The sequence below is a fragment of the Seriola aureovittata genome, chromosome 18 (genome assembly GCF_021018895.1).
Source record: "Seriola aureovittata isolate HTS-2021-v1 ecotype China chromosome 18, ASM2101889v1, whole genome shotgun sequence".
In the NCBI taxonomy this organism is placed as follows: Eukaryota; Metazoa; Chordata; class Actinopteri; order Carangiformes; family Carangidae; genus Seriola; species Seriola aureovittata.
The window spans coordinates 5,054,297-5,072,037 of record NC_079381.1 but is presented as its reverse complement, the minus strand read 5'-3'; the positions used below and the strand labels follow the sequence as shown (position 1 = coordinate 5,072,037).

At 41.6% G+C, this 17,741-nt stretch overlaps 1 protein-coding gene and 1 long non-coding RNA gene across 8 annotated transcripts in view; one reads left to right on the top strand and one right to left on the bottom strand.

The window, feature by feature from the left end:
- cacna1bb (calcium channel, voltage-dependent, N type, alpha 1B subunit, b) overlaps positions 1-17,252 on the bottom strand; it is a 170,999-nt gene extending 153,747 nt beyond the window's left edge. For 4 of the 7 annotated variants that reach the window (XR_008830252.1, XM_056402909.1, XM_056402912.1 and 1 more), the window contains exons 1-5: positions 15,658-17,248; positions 14,678-14,996; positions 11,267-11,547; positions 9,124-9,230; positions 4,897-5,036 (exon numbers count right to left, since the gene is read on the bottom strand). Coding sequence is in view for 6 of the 7 variants with exons in the window: in XM_056402909.1 (XP_056258884.1) it covers positions 4,897-5,036; positions 9,124-9,230; positions 11,267-11,547; positions 14,678-14,996; positions 15,658-15,718 (908 nt within the window). In the remaining variant the exon portion in view is untranslated. Of the gene's footprint in view, positions 1-4,896; positions 5,037-9,123; positions 9,231-11,266; positions 11,548-14,677; positions 14,997-15,657 lie in introns of all 7 variants that reach the window. The other 3 variants (XM_056402910.1, XM_056402914.1, XM_056402913.1) reach the window with 2 other exon arrangements.
- Positions 6,811-14,287, top strand: LOC130186141 (uncharacterized). Its single transcript, XR_008830253.1, has 3 exons — positions 6,811-6,858; positions 10,494-11,517; positions 12,016-14,287. It is a non-coding gene; the product is annotated as an uncharacterized LOC130186141 (long non-coding RNA).
- Positions 17,253-17,741: the final 489 nt, after the last annotated feature.

Here is a 17,741-nt window from a genome sequence, read left to right as displayed (position 1 = left end):
GTTGACGTGATCTGACGACTGAAGACGGTTGTATGGTTATAGAATTTGTTGCATTTTAAATGATTATAATATTTTGCAATGACAAAATTACAATATATCCATTAAATGAAGGTCAAATTACATTGAACGGACTTGAGGCATTCGTGTCTCATCTGTGTCTCATCCATGTACGTCCGTATTATTAAGCTCCGTTTCGGATATATCATCTTTAAAAAAAAAAAAAAATCATAATTACGACTTGATTGTCGACATGACGTAGTGACATTTCCAAAACTCTTATAATATATTACAATATTACAGACACTCTGATAAGACATGAATGCAGTATTACCTCCTGCCTCCCTGGTTAAAACCCCACATTTTTCCAGCCTCACATCCCCACAGTGTAACACAAGCTCTCTTGAGTATTATACTTTCCAAGCCTGAGCTGAGAGACAGGTGAGGTCACCTGGGTATTTTTTCATCAAAAAGCTCCTCCAGAGCCTCGGAAAACTTGGAAAACTGTTTTCACAGCATCAGTAGTGGCCCCTCATGACTAGTAAACTCACACACACACACATGTAAAATTGATGGACTACCTCTTTAATTTAGGGTCGGCCTCAGAGATCATTATCTGGTGGTATCTGGTGCAGTTATCTGAAAACAGCACACGCCCTGCAGTCAATCAGAAGTATGTACACCACTTTGTTGGCTTTCAGAAAAATGGCTACAATTCAAAACTTCAAAATAAGAAACCACTTTTCTTCTCCCTGTTTGACTTTAAAATTATCTGCTTCTCCCAGTTTCTGCTCTAAAAGGAGGAAGAACCCGGCGATTACAGACGGTAGAACAAATGGACACCTGCGAAGTTTCACCTCCGAAATTAGCACCAGTGCGAGTGTCATTTAATCCCTTTTCATCTTGGATTCTTTTTTATATTTCTTTCCAGCCACTGAGTCATGATTCCCCAGTTTCTTGTGAGCACAGTGCTTCGTACATATGATATAAATGCTTCTTCTAAGCAGAGCAAGCTCCTCGCCCTTTCTCCTCATGGGCACCGTCATGCTCAGCGTGTGATAGGCTGTGTCGGGCACCTCATCAGGGCTCAGTGTTCCTGGTGCTACGCCAGCTCAGTGTGCTATTGATTAGGCCTTTGGCAACCCAGGCAGATTTATTCTCTTATTAGGGGGCTCCTAATGCCTGATCAGGACAGATTAAAGGTCTGCCACGGCCTCCAGCTACACTATCATTTAGACAATTTCATTAGGACTGGATGGCTGTATCGACATAATTAGCCTAAGGACTGAGCACTGGAATTGTACAGCAGGCAGAGACCAATACTGATTTTTTAGCAAAGAGGAAAAAAGCCTAAGATATGTTATTGACCTGTGTAATATAAGATGATTGATAAAGCAGCACGGAATATGTTTTCATTTCAAACAAAGCAGGATGATTTCCCTCCTCTCAGCCACAATTGCATCCTCTCAGCATGGATTATAAATTAGATTTTCTAACCAGTAGGATCAATAAAAAACTGGCCCTTACGTTTGACTGATTGCAAAGCATTTTTTTTTTTTTTTAATTTTTCATCCATCATTCTTGCATTGACTGACAGCATGCAACTGTAGTAGTGTTTTGTTTATCTGTGGGTTTCTCACTTACTTATTTTTTATTCTCTTGCCACTCAACATATTTTCACGTTATCATTTCATCATTGGTGCTATACTAAGCTCTAATTATGATCACTCATTGTTTCCTGCAGGCTAGTCATTCCCTCTGTGGGCTACACAGGACAAAGCAGAAACAGATTTTAACACCCAGGTGAGCAGCAAAGTCTGTCTAATCCTCTTCACTTCACTTAGGGAGGCTGAACATCTAAGGACGCGGTTGAATGTACTCGTTTTGCGTCTTTTATCTTTTGACATCAGGACCAAATCTCCCAGGAACAGGTTTTGCTCATACTCTGAGCCAGTGAGACAAACCGTACCCAGAGGTGATCTGATTGATTCCACATCGATGTGGGCTCGGTCCGGACACCTTTAGACCCCCGATCCCGTAGGAGCATATCGAGCACAAAGCAAACGGAACGTCTCTCTCTCTCACACACACACACACACACACACACACACACACACACACACACACACACACACACACACACACACACACACCCGATCACGCTGAGGCACATTACCTACTGTGGTTGCCTGGCAACCAAACAGAGACACACACATACACAACATAATAGTTCATTTATATCCAGCTGTGTCAGCAATGGATAGCCAAAACTGAAAAGCCATATTCCTAAAGCTTTAGTTTTTTGAAGAGAAGAAAAACCCTGAAATAAAAAAACTGATTCTACACGACTCCACGTCAACAAGCAAATATTGATGTGGTCCTTTAAATTCATTCTCTGCTTTTTTCTGATACTAGCACATTTTAAATAACTCGGTTTTATTTATGCTTTCAGAAGATTAAATAACATGCCTCTTTCTTATATCCTATAAAGCTAAATGCTCAGCACCACTGCTGTTTGGAAATTCATTGGCTTAGACAAAAACACACTTAGAGCTTCTTGCAGTGCACAAGGTGTATCACATGAAACTGGAAGCAGCTGGTGCGTCTTTCTGCATGAAGATACTGGGATTCAAGTGTTTCGCTCCAAGCAGCCTCTGCCTCTGTGTGATCTCAGTCTTACATTTAAGGAACGCCCGCTTTCATCTCCCAGCACACATCAGTCCTTCGTCTGTGTAGGCATTTCAGGGGGAACATTCAATCCAATCACAGTTCCAAACACGAAGGTCTCACTGACAGCATGTGCCGAATGAAAGAAAAAGAAAAAGATGTCCTGACAAGTGAAAGATAAGGAGAAATGTCTTCATTTTAAAACACCAATTTTCTGATGCTAATATTTATTAACGAAGGCGTCCAAAGGAAAATTGGTAATATCGCACTGGTTACCTTCTTTGCTCTTTTCGCCTTGACTGCTCTGTTTTTCTCATCACCTTGCGGTCACCGCCTCTTTGTTCTGTTCCTCATTCAATATCCACCTTGATTCATTTGTTTATTGACTTTTTGAAATAGTCATTATTTACAGCACAAATCCAATCTGGACCTCGTACGGCATCAAGGCGGTAAATATGTCTCTGCTCTTGAATTTAACTAAGCAAAAGGAAGCGTTTATCAGCATCAACTGAATTGGGCTGAAACGGGCGCATTTCTAACATGGCAGATTATTTTTAGTGGGAAATTTTCTGAGAGGACTGCTTTCACATTGTTATATTGCTTTAACTAAAAACATTGTGCATCATCCACCACTGGAAGTTTGTAGTGAGCTGACCAAAATTCATCACTAATGACGGAGCAAGATTTAATATGAGGGGGTGGAAGCCCCTCTTTGTACTTTTATCCTGCATTCAGAGGTGTGAACAGACTGGAAGGGGCAAGGACTGCTTCCTCTGCCACCACTAACATATAACCAACATATACAGATGTTTCTATTATTTTGTGCACCCTACTTATTTCAATGCAGGTAGGCTAAATAATAAAGACAACTCTCTGTATAATGAAATATAGTTCAACACCATCACAAACTACATCCTCCCAAAAACAGTTATAAAAAACTGAACAGTGTAACCTTCATGAAAGTCGGATTTCAGGGCTGTTGTATTATTACTTAAGTACACCTATAATAAACTTGAGGGGGTTGAGTTGTTGTCAACAGGGGTGACCTGACAAGCAGACCAAGATTTCTTGTCTGAGAATCGACAATACAACGACAATAAATGCACAGTTGTTTGTGTTTTAGGAGAATACTCTAGGGTGGATAGATTGGTTAATAGAAGTAACAGGTAGAATGGTACAAGAGATAACCATAAAGTGGAGGAAAGGGTATGAAGAAATAATATGAAGCATGTTATAAACATTATTATCCTCCCTCTGCCATTGGTTCATTGAGAAGGAATACCATACCGCCTTCCACACAAAGATTCAGCGCTGCCTGAGTTGAAATCCCAGCAGTAATTACTCAGAGCTATCGACCTGACTGTTGCTCTGTCATTCATGACTCTTTACTGATAATAAGAAACACAGGCCATTACATGTCTCTAAAGCCCCACTATCTGACAGCTTCCCTGCCAGGGACCCACTATTGTCCGAGCTGCTCAAAAAAAAATATATATGTATATATATATACACACACAATTTTCAACTATAAAAGCATCTGTCACAGTACTCTGCGGTCCACTTAGCTAATAACTGGCACTGTCAACATGTACTTATTTCTGAAACTTTGATCAAACATGAAACATGTGTTTATTGCACCTTCCAGTTGCCATGCCGACACTCAGATGGCAAGGCTTTCTGGTAAAACTGGTCAATATGATGTAAATGTTAAGACAGAAGTTTCTGAATCTATTGAACACAAAATGAAAATGTTAAAATTATCATCAACCGCACACTGCGTCTTCCACTCTGTGGCCAAAAGTATGTGGACACTCAAACATGACACTTAAATCTGAGGCCAGTCAAGTTCCACATCAAATTGGGAAAACTATTTCACTTTGGACCTGGTTTTGTGTATGGGGCCATTGTCTAAACAGGAAAGTGCCTTCCCAAAAGCCACAAAGTGTGTGGACAATATATATTGAAGTGTAGTCCAGCCACAGTGTTAAAGTCAAGGACAGAAATCGAAAGGCTAAAGCAATAAATGTACATAGTGACAGTTTTTTCACATCTTTCCCAGGCTTGTGTTACTTGTTGAATAACATATAGATGCTTTTAGGCAGATGCTCTAACTGGAAGAGGGTAGATTCCACTACAATCTCACTCAGGGCGGTCACAGATACACACAAAAGAAACCACTCTCTCACTTATGACTTCCATCTCTAGCTGACACCCAGCGGGCGAGGGACTCACCCAGTGAGGACGACCACAAAGTCCATTACATTCCAGCCGTTGCGGAGGTAGGAGCCTTTGTGAAACGCAAAGCCCAGGGCGATGATCTTAATGGCAGCCTCGAAACAGAATATTCCAATAAAGTAGGGCTCTGTGTCATCCTACAGAAAGATGGAGAGAATTGGAGAGATGATGAGAATGACGGAGGAAGATCTTTGTGAGAGATAAGAGAGTGGTTAATGAAGCATTCAGTGAAAGAGAGGGGGGTAAGTAAAAGATAGAAAGAAAGAGGGCTCCTTTTACTTCTTGCACCAGCATGACCACACGTGCAGGAAGTGGAGCCCCCTTCTTGGGATGAAAACAGAGTAAACACAGTGAAAACAAATATTCACACACATGGCATGATCTCAAAGGCTACAGTAAACCAGTGCAGTCTCAGGCCTGTTCATTTAATGTGTTGAGAAAGTAAAAATATCAACTTCAACAAAATCAACAAGGACTGTAACTCTGTCTAAATGTTACCTCGGACAAGATCAGTGATGTTCAAAGTCTCTTTAAGGGACAGTGGCACCTCTAATGATCAGAACTTTTAGGTAGGAGTGAGGATTAAGTTGCGCCCCAATGTCACATGAAAGAAGTTCATGTCAATGAGACTGGGGCCGCGCAAAGGGCACTTTGACAGAACAGAGGGCCACACTAACTGACCACTGACCAAAAGCCAACCAGAAGGACGTTTAAGTCTGCCAAAAGGACGCTTGGGCCAACCGAAAAACATTTGGGCCAAGAGCTTGAGTATCAGGGTTCCCACTCTCTTTTCTAGAGATTAGTTTTCAATATGTTCCTATCTGTGGAAGTCAAATAAATACAGTCAATACTACGCTATACTTGTCTATGAAATCATCCCTTACATGCTAAATGAATTATGAAATTATATCGATGAACATATTCTTCCCAACTTGTTTTGAATTTTTGATTTAAAAAAAAAAAATATTATCATTTTTAATTTAAAACCTGACTCACTTTTTTCTTATGAATTAACCATTGATGCCTCGACACCAATAACTAAATAGCCTGCCATCAACACCAATAACATACAGTAGCCTGCAATTTCCACTTTATATAGCCGAATGTACTATTCAAAGTTGAATTTGCTAAGATTATTTACTGCAGCTGGATCTTATCAGTTTGTCACACAGTCTTTAACGAGGTTAATGACACCCATTGTGAGTTACTGCTACAAAAGTTAAACTTTTCATATTATGGTCTGTTTTACCTGAACAACGAAACGTTGGGTTTGAAGAAACGCTAGCAAAGTTAAACGTGGCGTTAGCGAGTATTTAGCCGGTGTTTGACTAACATACAGTTGGGTTCCTAGTCATTGTATTTACCCCCACTTCCCATTTATTATCATCCAACTCTCAGCAACGGACCAACGCACATTTGAAACCTTTGCTCCACCAGAGCTGAATCACAAACCTTAAACCTTTAGCTACAGGCAAAACAAGCTAGCTAGCAACTGAACCAAACCTGCTAATCCATTATTCAACAGTTTAAAACAAGTTGGGAAGAATAGGTTCATCAATAAACCTCATAAAAACTACTACAGTTAGCAGCCAAAACATTTGAAGGATAATATAACTCACATTCCTAAGAGTTTCGGAGTTATAAATTATCCAACTTGCAGCATGTGACGTAACTTCGTGGTGCGTTCACAGCATTGCCAAAACAAACCGATAGCAGCCTAATCAAAATAATGTCGTCCATAAACTAGCCTACCATTTGAACTTCCCGATCCTGAACATAACTCTACCCGAAAATATGAGAATGTTGAAATAACTTTCCCACAACAACGCAATATTTTCCAGGACATTTTGCTTTTTCTCTCGTTTTCCATGACTAGAAAACTGGTCTGTTTTGCGGGTTTTTCGGGATGCGTGGGAATCCTATGTCGGCCGAAGAAATGGCAACTTGGGCCAATCAGAGGTGCAGTTGGGAAAAATACAGGGGTGCTTGAGCTGACCAATGCAGCACCTGGGGCAATTACAAAGGCATTTGGACCTCTATTGTGTGGCATTAGGGCAAAATTAAGCATGGAAGTAGAGGGGACAGATGCTGGCCTTTTGGGTCAACCTCAAGGGACTGACCAGAAAGATTGTTGGGCCCTTAAGAGATATTAGGCCTCCTTGAGGCACTGGCCCCAACCAGAGAAGTACTTCAAGTTCAAGTTTGTGGTGTTATTGGGACAAAAAAGAAACATCAACACAAACTAAAAGGGCATATGGACCAAACAAAGAGGTACTTTTTGCATATATTCAGACAGACCAGAAAACTTAGGCCATTCAAGTGCCCGTCTGGTGTGATGTTAATGTTAGTGTGAATAATGAAATTAGGGGGCACGTGGAGTGACCACAGGGACATTTGGGTTGTCAAATGGAATTATCCCAATGGGAAAAAGACATTCTTGTTTGAAAGGGCACTTTGGCACTCAATCCATATGCATAACACAGATGACTGGACATGATTGATCTAGGCACTCCACATTATTTCCTAAAAGTGTCAAACAATCAACAACATGTCACAGTTGAATCATTTGCACTATGTGGCCGGGTTAACCCTGGGCCTTGCTGTAAGTAAGGGAGTTGGATCAAGCGCGTATGACATGACACTTTTTCTTTGCTTCCATTAATATCTATAAAAGCCTGGGGCGATGCACAGGGCAAGAGCTGTGGATATCTCATGCCTACACTAACCTCTCTCCCCCTCAATTTTTCTCTTTAGTTCCCAGCATACTACAACCTGACAGTCAGTGTCCCCAACCCCCAGCATCACCCAGCCTCCAACATAAATAATCATGTAAAAGCAGTGTGACAGGCCTGAGCACTATAAGAAATGTGACCTTTTCTAAAGCACTGGCTGACTACAGTCAACATCCAGTGATAATAGATATGTTGGACAAGAATTACTGTATCAAGCATGAAGGCTGTGGTGGCGAAATATTGACAGTTTGTTGTTGTTATGGAGATGCAGATAAGCTGTCCCTGGCCAATACGAGTAGCTGTAGGACCCTGCATCCTTTAAAATAACAAGGACAGGCATTCAGTGTGGTATACAGTACATTCATTTTGGTGTGCTATAAAAGGCAAGATTCATAGACAAAACAACTGAATGTCTTATGTAATAACAGAGCTGGAGGGCTGCCTGGATAACTGTCTGTACTAACAGTGTGTTAACATCTATTATACATACATCTAAAACGCTGCTGATTTATAAATACACTTGTGGAAGACAGCTGGGGAAATCCCCAAGGCCCACGGTGCTAAAGACCTGCATTGGATCTGAAATACTCTTAGTGAATAGCTTCTATCATTGCCTCCACTTACAGTATGCCTCCCTACTCTGTTGACAGAGCTTCATAAATAAAAGCTGATCCCTCGTTCTAATTAAAAGGCTTCTTGTTGTATTGCATCCTCAAGGTGGAGGAGGCAGGGAGGAGGATGCTTGTTTCCTCCTTTGTGTAACCACTCCAGTCACTTGCTCAGGTGCTGAATGCTACGTTGTTGTTTTCCTAGTAGTAACATCTCTGCTGCTGAATTTCTGTGCCACAGCAGCTGAGATATTTAAAACAGGAGCAGGTGGTGCGACATGAGAAGAATCAATTGACATTTTCACATCAAGCTGTTGCTCTTTGTAACACTCTCTGGATCTCTATTTTAAGACAAAGTCCCCTCAGCTGCAACACCCTCAAAAACCAGAACAGCAAAGTGCTGAAGCATGAAGCTACATGCTATTCAGGTTTTTTTTTCTTTTTTTCCTCCAGTACACGGAGCAGAATCTGCCACTTGACCTCCCTGTGCAACAGTCTCTTTGGTCTCTCTCTGAGACTGGTTAGCTGTGCAACGTGACAGACAGAGTTCAAATGTTGGTTTAAACTGAATGCATATGTGAGCAGCTGGGGGGGGGGGGGGGGGGGGGGGGGGCGGAGCAGGTGATCAAAGCTAGCCCACTGAGAGGCTCTGATGGCTTACAAGATAGGAGCTGGAGGGACAAACACAGTAAAACACACAGGGTGGCTCCCCGCATTATGAGTGAAAGGTGCTGCTGCAGTTAAGCCATTGTAGGTCATTCCCTTCTAACTCTGGGAGGCAGGTGCTTCTGGCAAAGTGGGTGCCTGTGATTATTCTACATATCTGTTTACTGTTGAAAGGGTCTTTATTTTTAAAGGAAGTGACCTCATAGAAATGCACTTACCAGGCGCTCTGACATAGGTGTCTTGTCGCTGGCAGGTAGATGCTGCTCCAGGGCCAGGACGATGCAGTTGGCGATGATTGTAGCCAGGATCATGTACTCAAATGGAGTGTGAGGGTTAAGGAGCAGTTGAAAGTGAAGTTGCATTCATTTAATTTCACAGCTGAATCATAGCTGTTATTCCCTTTGGTAGTAGGGAAAAGACCTTCTACTCAATCAGGATACAAGATTTTAACAGGACAGCAATGAGTACACAACGATTTAAAGATGGGTGACAACATTAAATTGCACAGAAAAACAAATCATCCTGCTTGTTGATGAATGATAAAATGCCATCACACTAAAACATAAACATCCCATTCCACATCATGCTCCGGCTTTCTAGAAATAAAGCATCCTACACATGCGCTTATGATCCTTCCAGATGGCTGACCATTTCCAACCATTATCAATGCTTGGCTCATTCTGCAGTCTATTTTTGCTGGGTCAATGTCCGCAGGTCAGGGCCTATTGAGGGCCCATGAATCGTGAGGGAGTAGGAAGCTTACGACCATTAAAGCCAAGATGTAAAACAGTTATCCATAAGATACCCGCATGCAACCAGAATCCTATTCCCTGACAGTGAATTTTGAAAGGAAATGGCTACTTTGACTTCATTTCAGCTATGGTTTTTAGTTTCATGTGGGTTTTTTTTTTTTTTTGGGGGGGGGGGGGGGGTGGTCCTGTGGAGTGGAAATTTAATTCATAGAGGGATAACCATTGTCATTCGTTTAAAGCTAATGCTGTTCTCACTGTTGCCCACAGAGCAGATCCACTTGATTGTCCTTGTGTTTGACACACAGGTTCTACAGCTGCTTTCCAGACTTTACTACGTCACTGCAAAAAGACATTCATTTCAACGAGTCATTTGATTTACTGTTGAGTCTGAAAATCTTGTTTTTAGCTCATGAAAAAAAATTTTGTTTTTCAAATCACTTGTTTCAAGATTTCAACTACACTATACTACACTACTATGGTACTGTAAAAACATGTTGAAAAGCATGTATCACTAAACTTGTTGACAATTATTTTGAGATAATCCATCATTTAAGGACTGTGTGACTGGGAATTGCTTCTATTCATCATTCTTCAACTAAAATCTGAGTCTCAATGCTCATGATATTATGTTTTCAGAGCAAATCACAGTTAGTTTTCAGACTGTTCTGTGTATTAAATGTAATTTTTCCTCATGGGCTGTTGAATTATTTCAAGAGAACAGACTCTGAAACAAAGTGAATAATGTCATAGACTCTGTCACTTATGTCAAGAGAGAACGCACTAAGACTTGATGAGTGACCGTGACTCGTTGAAGTGGACTTTTTTTTTTTTTGCAGTGTTGAGAGAGCGGCGTGGAGCGGTGAGCGTGGGCGACTTCAGCACCATGGAGAGGGCTCCCAACTAAGACAACGAGGCGGTGCTGCAACCTCCGACCAGCGGTCTCCTTCACCAAAATAAACTGCGTTTTTTCTTAGCAATTAGTCAACATGACTTCACAGGTGGACATGGGGAGTGGGGGGCGGTCAGTGGCAGCAGCGACAGCTGACCATTACCATTTCCCCTTTTACGCACGCAGCTTTTTATTGACTTCTAGCTGCGTAAATCAATAGCGATGTTTGATAATTATTAACTACGACGCAGGGATCGCTGCTGATGCCCGGAGATGACATTTTGACAAAAGAACTTATCTGTCTACGTGGACGCCCAGAGGCTCCGTATTGAACTGGGAATAGAAAAGGCAACACAATAGGCGGAAGTGAAGTCTTTTCACTGTCCGCACCTACTGAGAAAATATCTTTGTGTCATGTTGAATGGAGATAAGGGGCAGAGCGACAGGTGCAGGCGGCGCTGCGCGGACAGGGGTAAAGAAAAGACACCGGTCGCTGCTCCACAGGCACAAACAGCTGCTCATTCAGCAGCACGGGCGGGTTTTTACAACATAAACCTAGAGGCAAGTGAACATAACACAGCAGCTAAACTTAACAGGCTGACAACAGGCCTACAGGCGGTGGTGTGTGTCTGCTTTTCAAACATCTGCGTGCGGCTGCCACGCAAGGACAGACAGGTTACAGGCTCCAGATGCACCTGCTCTGAGCTCAGGAAGGATATGGCCACTCTGTTATTCGCTTTGCATACTTCCTGATGAGATTGTCCTCGCGGAAGATGAAGAGGGAGCGGTTGACAGTGAAGCAGTTTTGTTTGACAGGGTTCGGGTTGTAAATGGCCATTGTCCGGGCTCTCTGGGCCATCGACTGCTTGTACATCCTCTGGCCACCCGGAGCGCCGCCACCACCCCGGGCTCCCCCTCTCCCGGCGCCCGGCGCACCTCTCCCTCCGCTGCCTGCGCCTCCTCCATAGCGGGTGGGTAGATCTTCTGCGAAGCGAGCCATTCTGGAAACGCACAGATCCAAAAGGGAAAATCCAAACTGGTGTCAGTGGAAATGGAGGGGAGGCGCATCACAACAAACACACTTCATCCCAACCACAGCTTAGCGTTAGAGAGTAGAGAGAGCGCTGCGTTTGGAATATAAAAAATAAGGTGGCCTCATGGAAAACCATGTTCTCTGGATCCTTTCCATTCATTCATCGTCAGTGGCATTTAAAGCATTTAAGTTATAAGCAATAAAGCACTTTAGCTGTAAAATTATCACTTCACTGAGGCTGTTGCATCCATATCAGCCAGAGTCTGAGTGGAGAGAATCAGATCAGCCTGTCGCTGAGAAAAATCCTGACAACATCGTGTCAGCGTCCAAACACCAGTTGAAACGTTCAGGATGTCAGTCAAAAAAAAAAAAAAACGTCAGGAGCGTCAGAAAACACTGAAATCCTTCTTCTTTTTTTTTCTTTTTTTTTTTTCAGCTGAGAGCAACAGTAAAACGAGCCAATCCAACACGAGCAGTTATCCTTTGATTTCTGTTTGATCGCTGTATGGGGGCTGAGGGCTATATAGCAAGTCCTCAGTGGAATAAGGAGGAGCGCATGTGACCAGCGCGGGCCTATCGGTGACTGGAGCGCACAGACGCGCTCCCCGTCTGTTGGCTGCTCATAAGAGACTGTAAAACTAATGAAGTTCAGGGAAGCCCTGCGGGTCAGAACACGAGCCATAGCTTAATCAATCTCTCTTTTAGCATCAACAAGGGAAAAACATGTTATTTTTTTATACAGATCAATGTAGTTTATAAAAGTTTTAAGCGCCGATTCTCTAAAGAATCAGTCACTTTTCTCAGGAATTTACAGTGAATCAATTAATGTCAATAAAATAGTTTTTTTTCATTAATGAAAAGAAATGCAAACCTACCTTGTTGGTACAATCAAGTTGCTTTGGATAATGAAAATTGATAAAAAGAAATAAAAAAATGTGTAATGCTTGTGAATGTAAACCACTCTCCATATTTTCTTTATCATGTTTTCATGTTTTTAACCCCTGTTTTCCTTCCTCGTTGTTTCATGTCCCACAGAGCACACTGCTACATGTGCATAAAGCTAATGAAGAAATATTTCATGTTGGCTGATAAATAATAAATGTATAGTCCTTTAGTTTGCCAGAAGTCATTCACAGACAGAGAAATGTATCACGAACATTAGTACTTATTTTTGTGGTCAGTTATACATTTCAAAAAGTCTGCAGGACCTAAGTACAAACAGACGTGAACAGTGTTTTGTCTCATTTTCTCCTGAGATTTTTTAAAAACAGGGTTCATGCAGATGTATGCAGATGTGCTGATGTTATGACCTTTGCTGTGACTCCTCCTCAGGCTCGGTCATCACAGTGCAGCTGCTGGAGCACACTGCCCTGAGCAGGACTCAATCACTGGAGATGATTTGAAGGGTTTTTGGGAATATTTCTCCATCATGAACTGTTTCTCTGTGAATGTCGATTGTCTTTAAAGAAACATATGTAACCAGCTCGCTCAGTCTTCAGAGGTTCCATTTTCATTGTTTATTCTTTTCGACTTAATTTCTGTGTATGGTATTTAATTATTTACACTATTCACACTGTCAGTGTTGTTGTTACAGTGTGTGCAGTGTGTGTGTGTGTGTCTTTTAAAGAACTATGCTGTTGCTGTTTATGTCAGCAGTTAAACAGCCAGTTAGTAGCATCATAGAAAGGACATAAAGAAGCTGTGTTTATGGCTGCAGGGACTCATGGACCACTATGAATTTAGGCAACCCTTGGTTTAGATGAACATTCATTAGCATTGGGAATGTTTTGTGTGTGGAGTTTACTGGAGAAAATGAATTTAAATGCAACATCAAAAGTTTTTACTTTGTCGCTTTGATCTAAAGCTTGTATTTCTTTGTCTTTTCTTTTTTTTCCAAGTCATAATATAAAAATAGTCTGAACCAGTGTCCTTACTGCAGGGCACAGCTTGAGCTTCATCTAGTTGTGACTAACCACATGTTAATATTCAGAGATTACAAAAATATTTTGTTGGGCTATTTTGCAGATAAACAAATAGATAACAGCCGACTTCTCTGGTTTATATATATATATATATATATATATATATATATATAAAAACATGTGCTTACCTTCTCAAATGTAACACATTCATTCTTTGTAGTTCGCTCTTATTGGCCAGCTGCACGCCAACGAGACCAGTTGTTAACAAACTCACATCTAGAGGCCATTTATAACTTGATTAAGCTCATTATTAATTCAGCATCTATAAATCATCATCATCATCTGCAGCCAAGTCATTATGGTTTAGATACAGTGGAGGAGCCATCTAGTGGTTCAGTTGATGCACTGCAGTAAGAATGAAGATAGCTGCACCGCAGTGTTTAGAGTTTTCTGACAAAGAGCCACTTTATTATTTATCCAATCTTGATATTGCAGCAGCTGTTGTGGAAATAATAAAATCCCCATTGGAGAATATCCAGAGTTTTGGAGTGAGTCATGGCTTTCTCTTGTAAACAGTGTTAAATAATTTGAAAAGTGATGGCTGCCTTTATAAAAAGTTTAACATCCTACAGAAAGAGGCCGAATCACTGACTGGACAAAGAGGGTCCAAGACCCCCAGGGGCCCTGAAAGCTCTGGGCTTTATTTGTCGGTGTCAAATGTTTTTTGCTGATTTAATTGAAATTTTATTTGGCAAAATGCATCAATAAAGCACAACATATAATGACTGTGGTTAATGAGTGGATTTACCTTCCTAACGGTGACATACAAGGGCCTTTAGGTGGCTCCTGCTTTATTACTTTATCTTGGGACCCTGTCTTGAAGAAGGTTCCTGTGTCAAAATCTAATTTAGCTACCTGACCTGTATAACAAATACTGCACTATTTTTTATCTTCTAAATGTTATAATATATAATATAATCATAAAAATAAATCTTATTTTATCTTACCTTCATTATTTCACTTCTGTGCTTATTTGAAATGATTCCAAATTCTTACATTATTGTGTTAAAGAGAGGACTTTTAATCTGCAGATGATATGTGATGATTAATCTTATCATGCATTCCAGTGTCTGTCAATTTAAATGCAGAATTTTTATTTAGAAATGTGTGTCTCACCTGCAGGGCCATGGCATGTTGTTCAGGGTCTCATGCTTCTTGACGAGTTGACGGACACCATCCCTACTACCCGCTCTGCTCAGTCCATCCAGGTGTAAAACTGTGTCATACCTCTGCGCCGTGTTGGTGTCAGCGGCTCTCCACGATGTTTCCTCCGGCTCTCCGCTGCAGGTGTCAGATGTCTCCTCCTCGGGCCCCGGCTCCCCCTGTTCCCGCAGCCCGGGACGACACCTCCTGTCAGTTGACGGGGCCCAGGTATCCTCGTACTCTGCCCCCAGGGTCAGCTTCCTCCAGGAGCCAAATGTGGCTGAGCGCACCGCTGGTGGGTGAAAGTAATGAATACACACAGGTAGAAGAAATCATGAGAACTGATCTGGAGAGAAAAAAAAAAACTATAAATAATCATTTGACTCAAAAAACATTCTGCAAAAATTGTGGTGAAACAGCCTGTTTGCAGCATTAACACTCACCTTAAAGGCTTGAGAGATGGATCTGGAAAGTTTATTGGTCCTTTGGAGATTTTAGGCCATAAGATTGTCAGATTCCCAACAGTTACAAAACCAGACCATGCACAGTAGTCTAGACTGACTTTCTCAAGTTGCCATAATATCCCTTGATAATCACAACTCATGTTTACTGCTAGGTCCTCAACATAGATCACCAGCCTCACAGATGTGTGTTTGAACAGTGGTCAAAAATGAAAAAAAACAAACAAATATCATCCAAGAAAAACTCAAGGATTAGATCCTCAGACATAACACACATCTTTTTGTGTTGCAGAGATCAAAAACATTTCTGCTTTGGTGACCCCTGAGACTTTACTTTGACCCCTCGAGAGAAGACCCTGACCCTCAGTCTGGGAACCACTGACTGAGCATACCAGTAAACCAAAGGGCCCTCTGCTACCCTGGTGTTAATTAATACAATAAAGAGATGTAAACAGATTTAAACAAAGGTCATGTGAAGCAGCGTGAACGTACCGTAAACCACAGTGGATCGTCTCTCTGCCCATCTTGAGTTGTACGGAGTTGATCTCCTCATAACCGCTCCCCGGGGTTCCAGAGGTGCGTCCAGCTGAGCCGAGCGGTGCAGTGAAGCAGCTGTTTGACCCTCACACTCTTGATGTGTGACTGCCTCCCCTCTAAAGCATCAGGGCAGGGGCACCAAAGTTTTCTCCCACCTTGGAATGCGGAAAAGCTGCTTCCTGTGCTGCCAGTTAAGAAGCTCGTTATCAGGCCGACCATCTTCGATGCTGGAGGAGAAATTTCTCTGATTCAATTATCGACTCTGTTTTCGCTGTCCGCCCTGGTAATCAGGAAGGGAGCAATCATCAGGCAGACCTAAAAGGCCTGCAGATGCACAGTCACTCACTTCCCACTGTTTGTACTCTCCTCCCTGCAGCTACAGGGGACATTTTGAATCCATAGGGTTTTTTTTTTTTTTTGTTACTTCAACAGCTGATTTTATTCTTGTTTTTACATCTTTCTTTCTCGGTTGGGTTGAGTTGTAGAGGTAGGAATTAACTAGGTACATTCACTCTGCTTCTGGACTGAACTACACTGTGAAAATATTGTACTTTTTTGAATTGTTTTGCACTTTTTACTTTCCACTTTTCAATTTTTCCAGCAGCTGTACTTACTAGTTACTTTGCAGATTAAGATTTTAAGCCTGTAAAATATTAGTATTGTGTGTGTGTGTGTGTGTGTGTGTGCGTGTGTGTTTTCAGCTTTAACTGAGTTAGAGAATGTTCATTATTGCATTATCTCCAGTTTCATCCACAACTTTGTGGGTTTTTAATATTCACATATTAAACATGTGCACTGCAGACTTACACAGGTGTGTTTAGTTAAAGTGGCTGATTAGACCTCTGCTCAGGCTAACGATGAGGTCACCTCAACATACTGATACTGACCTGTAATCGCAGGAGGAGCACAGGTGAAGGAAATCTTATTAACGATGGTTCGGTTCCTTTAAATGTCTCAGTCAGACCTCTCAGCGAGGCAGCACGCGCAGAACGTCAGGCCATAGCGCAGGTAAACTGAATGCAGTTGTTTGTAGTTACACCTCAGCCTTTCCTGCTACGACAGGCCAAAATGTCTGCTGCGAAAAAGGCCTGTAAGAATGATGAAGTGCAAGTCATCCCGCCCTAAAAGGCGCAGCTAGAGAGTGAGGGGTGATCAGGTATGTTGTGCGCAGCTCCAGCGTCTTCAGACGGGGTGTAATCAGACACAGAAGTGAGAGCACCTGTGTAGGTGAATCAGGGGTCTGTAGAGCCTTTAGCAATCCTGACTTGAATTTGATTGTGTTTGTCTTTTTTTTTTTTAATTTCCTTTAAACAGAGCTGTGAGTCTGCCTCTGTAGAGGAAAAATAAACTGCTTGCCCTCTGGGCCGTGGCGGTATTGCAAGTGGGCCTCCAAATGATTTGCAAAAACTTCTTTAAAATGTTCTTTAAAAACATGAACAATGTTGACTGAACTCCTTTCACTGCTTTTATTTTTTTCCTCATATTAAAGCCTATCACTGTGATAAGCCGATGACAGAGACTTGTTTGTATTGACTGTGGTCCAGCCCACATCTTGTTTGCTATCTCTGTCTGGTTGCATGCTAAAACGTTACATCCATGGCAAAAACTGGAGTAGATAGATAGATAGATAGATAGATAGATAGATAGATAGATAGATAGATAGATAGATAGATAGATAGATAGATAGATAGATAGATATACTTTATTTATGAAATAAAAACATGGATAGCTGGGTAGCAACAGGAAGATTTATAAGGAAAGAGAGTAAAGAGACAGATGATGAATCGACAAGTGATCTCTTCCCCCGTCAAACAAAAAAGAAAAATTGAGTTTGTTTGATCATTACCATTAAAATAAAAAGTGCTCAGAGAAGTAATTATCTGGACTCCATACTGTTTGGGGTCAGATGTGGGCCGCCAACAAGTTTGGAGATTATCAAGTGGGCCATGAGTTGGAAAAGGTTGGGAACCAATGCTTTAGACAGAGGAGCCTCTGAGCATGAAGTAGTTTGGATTGGAAACTGTCTTTCTAATCCACAG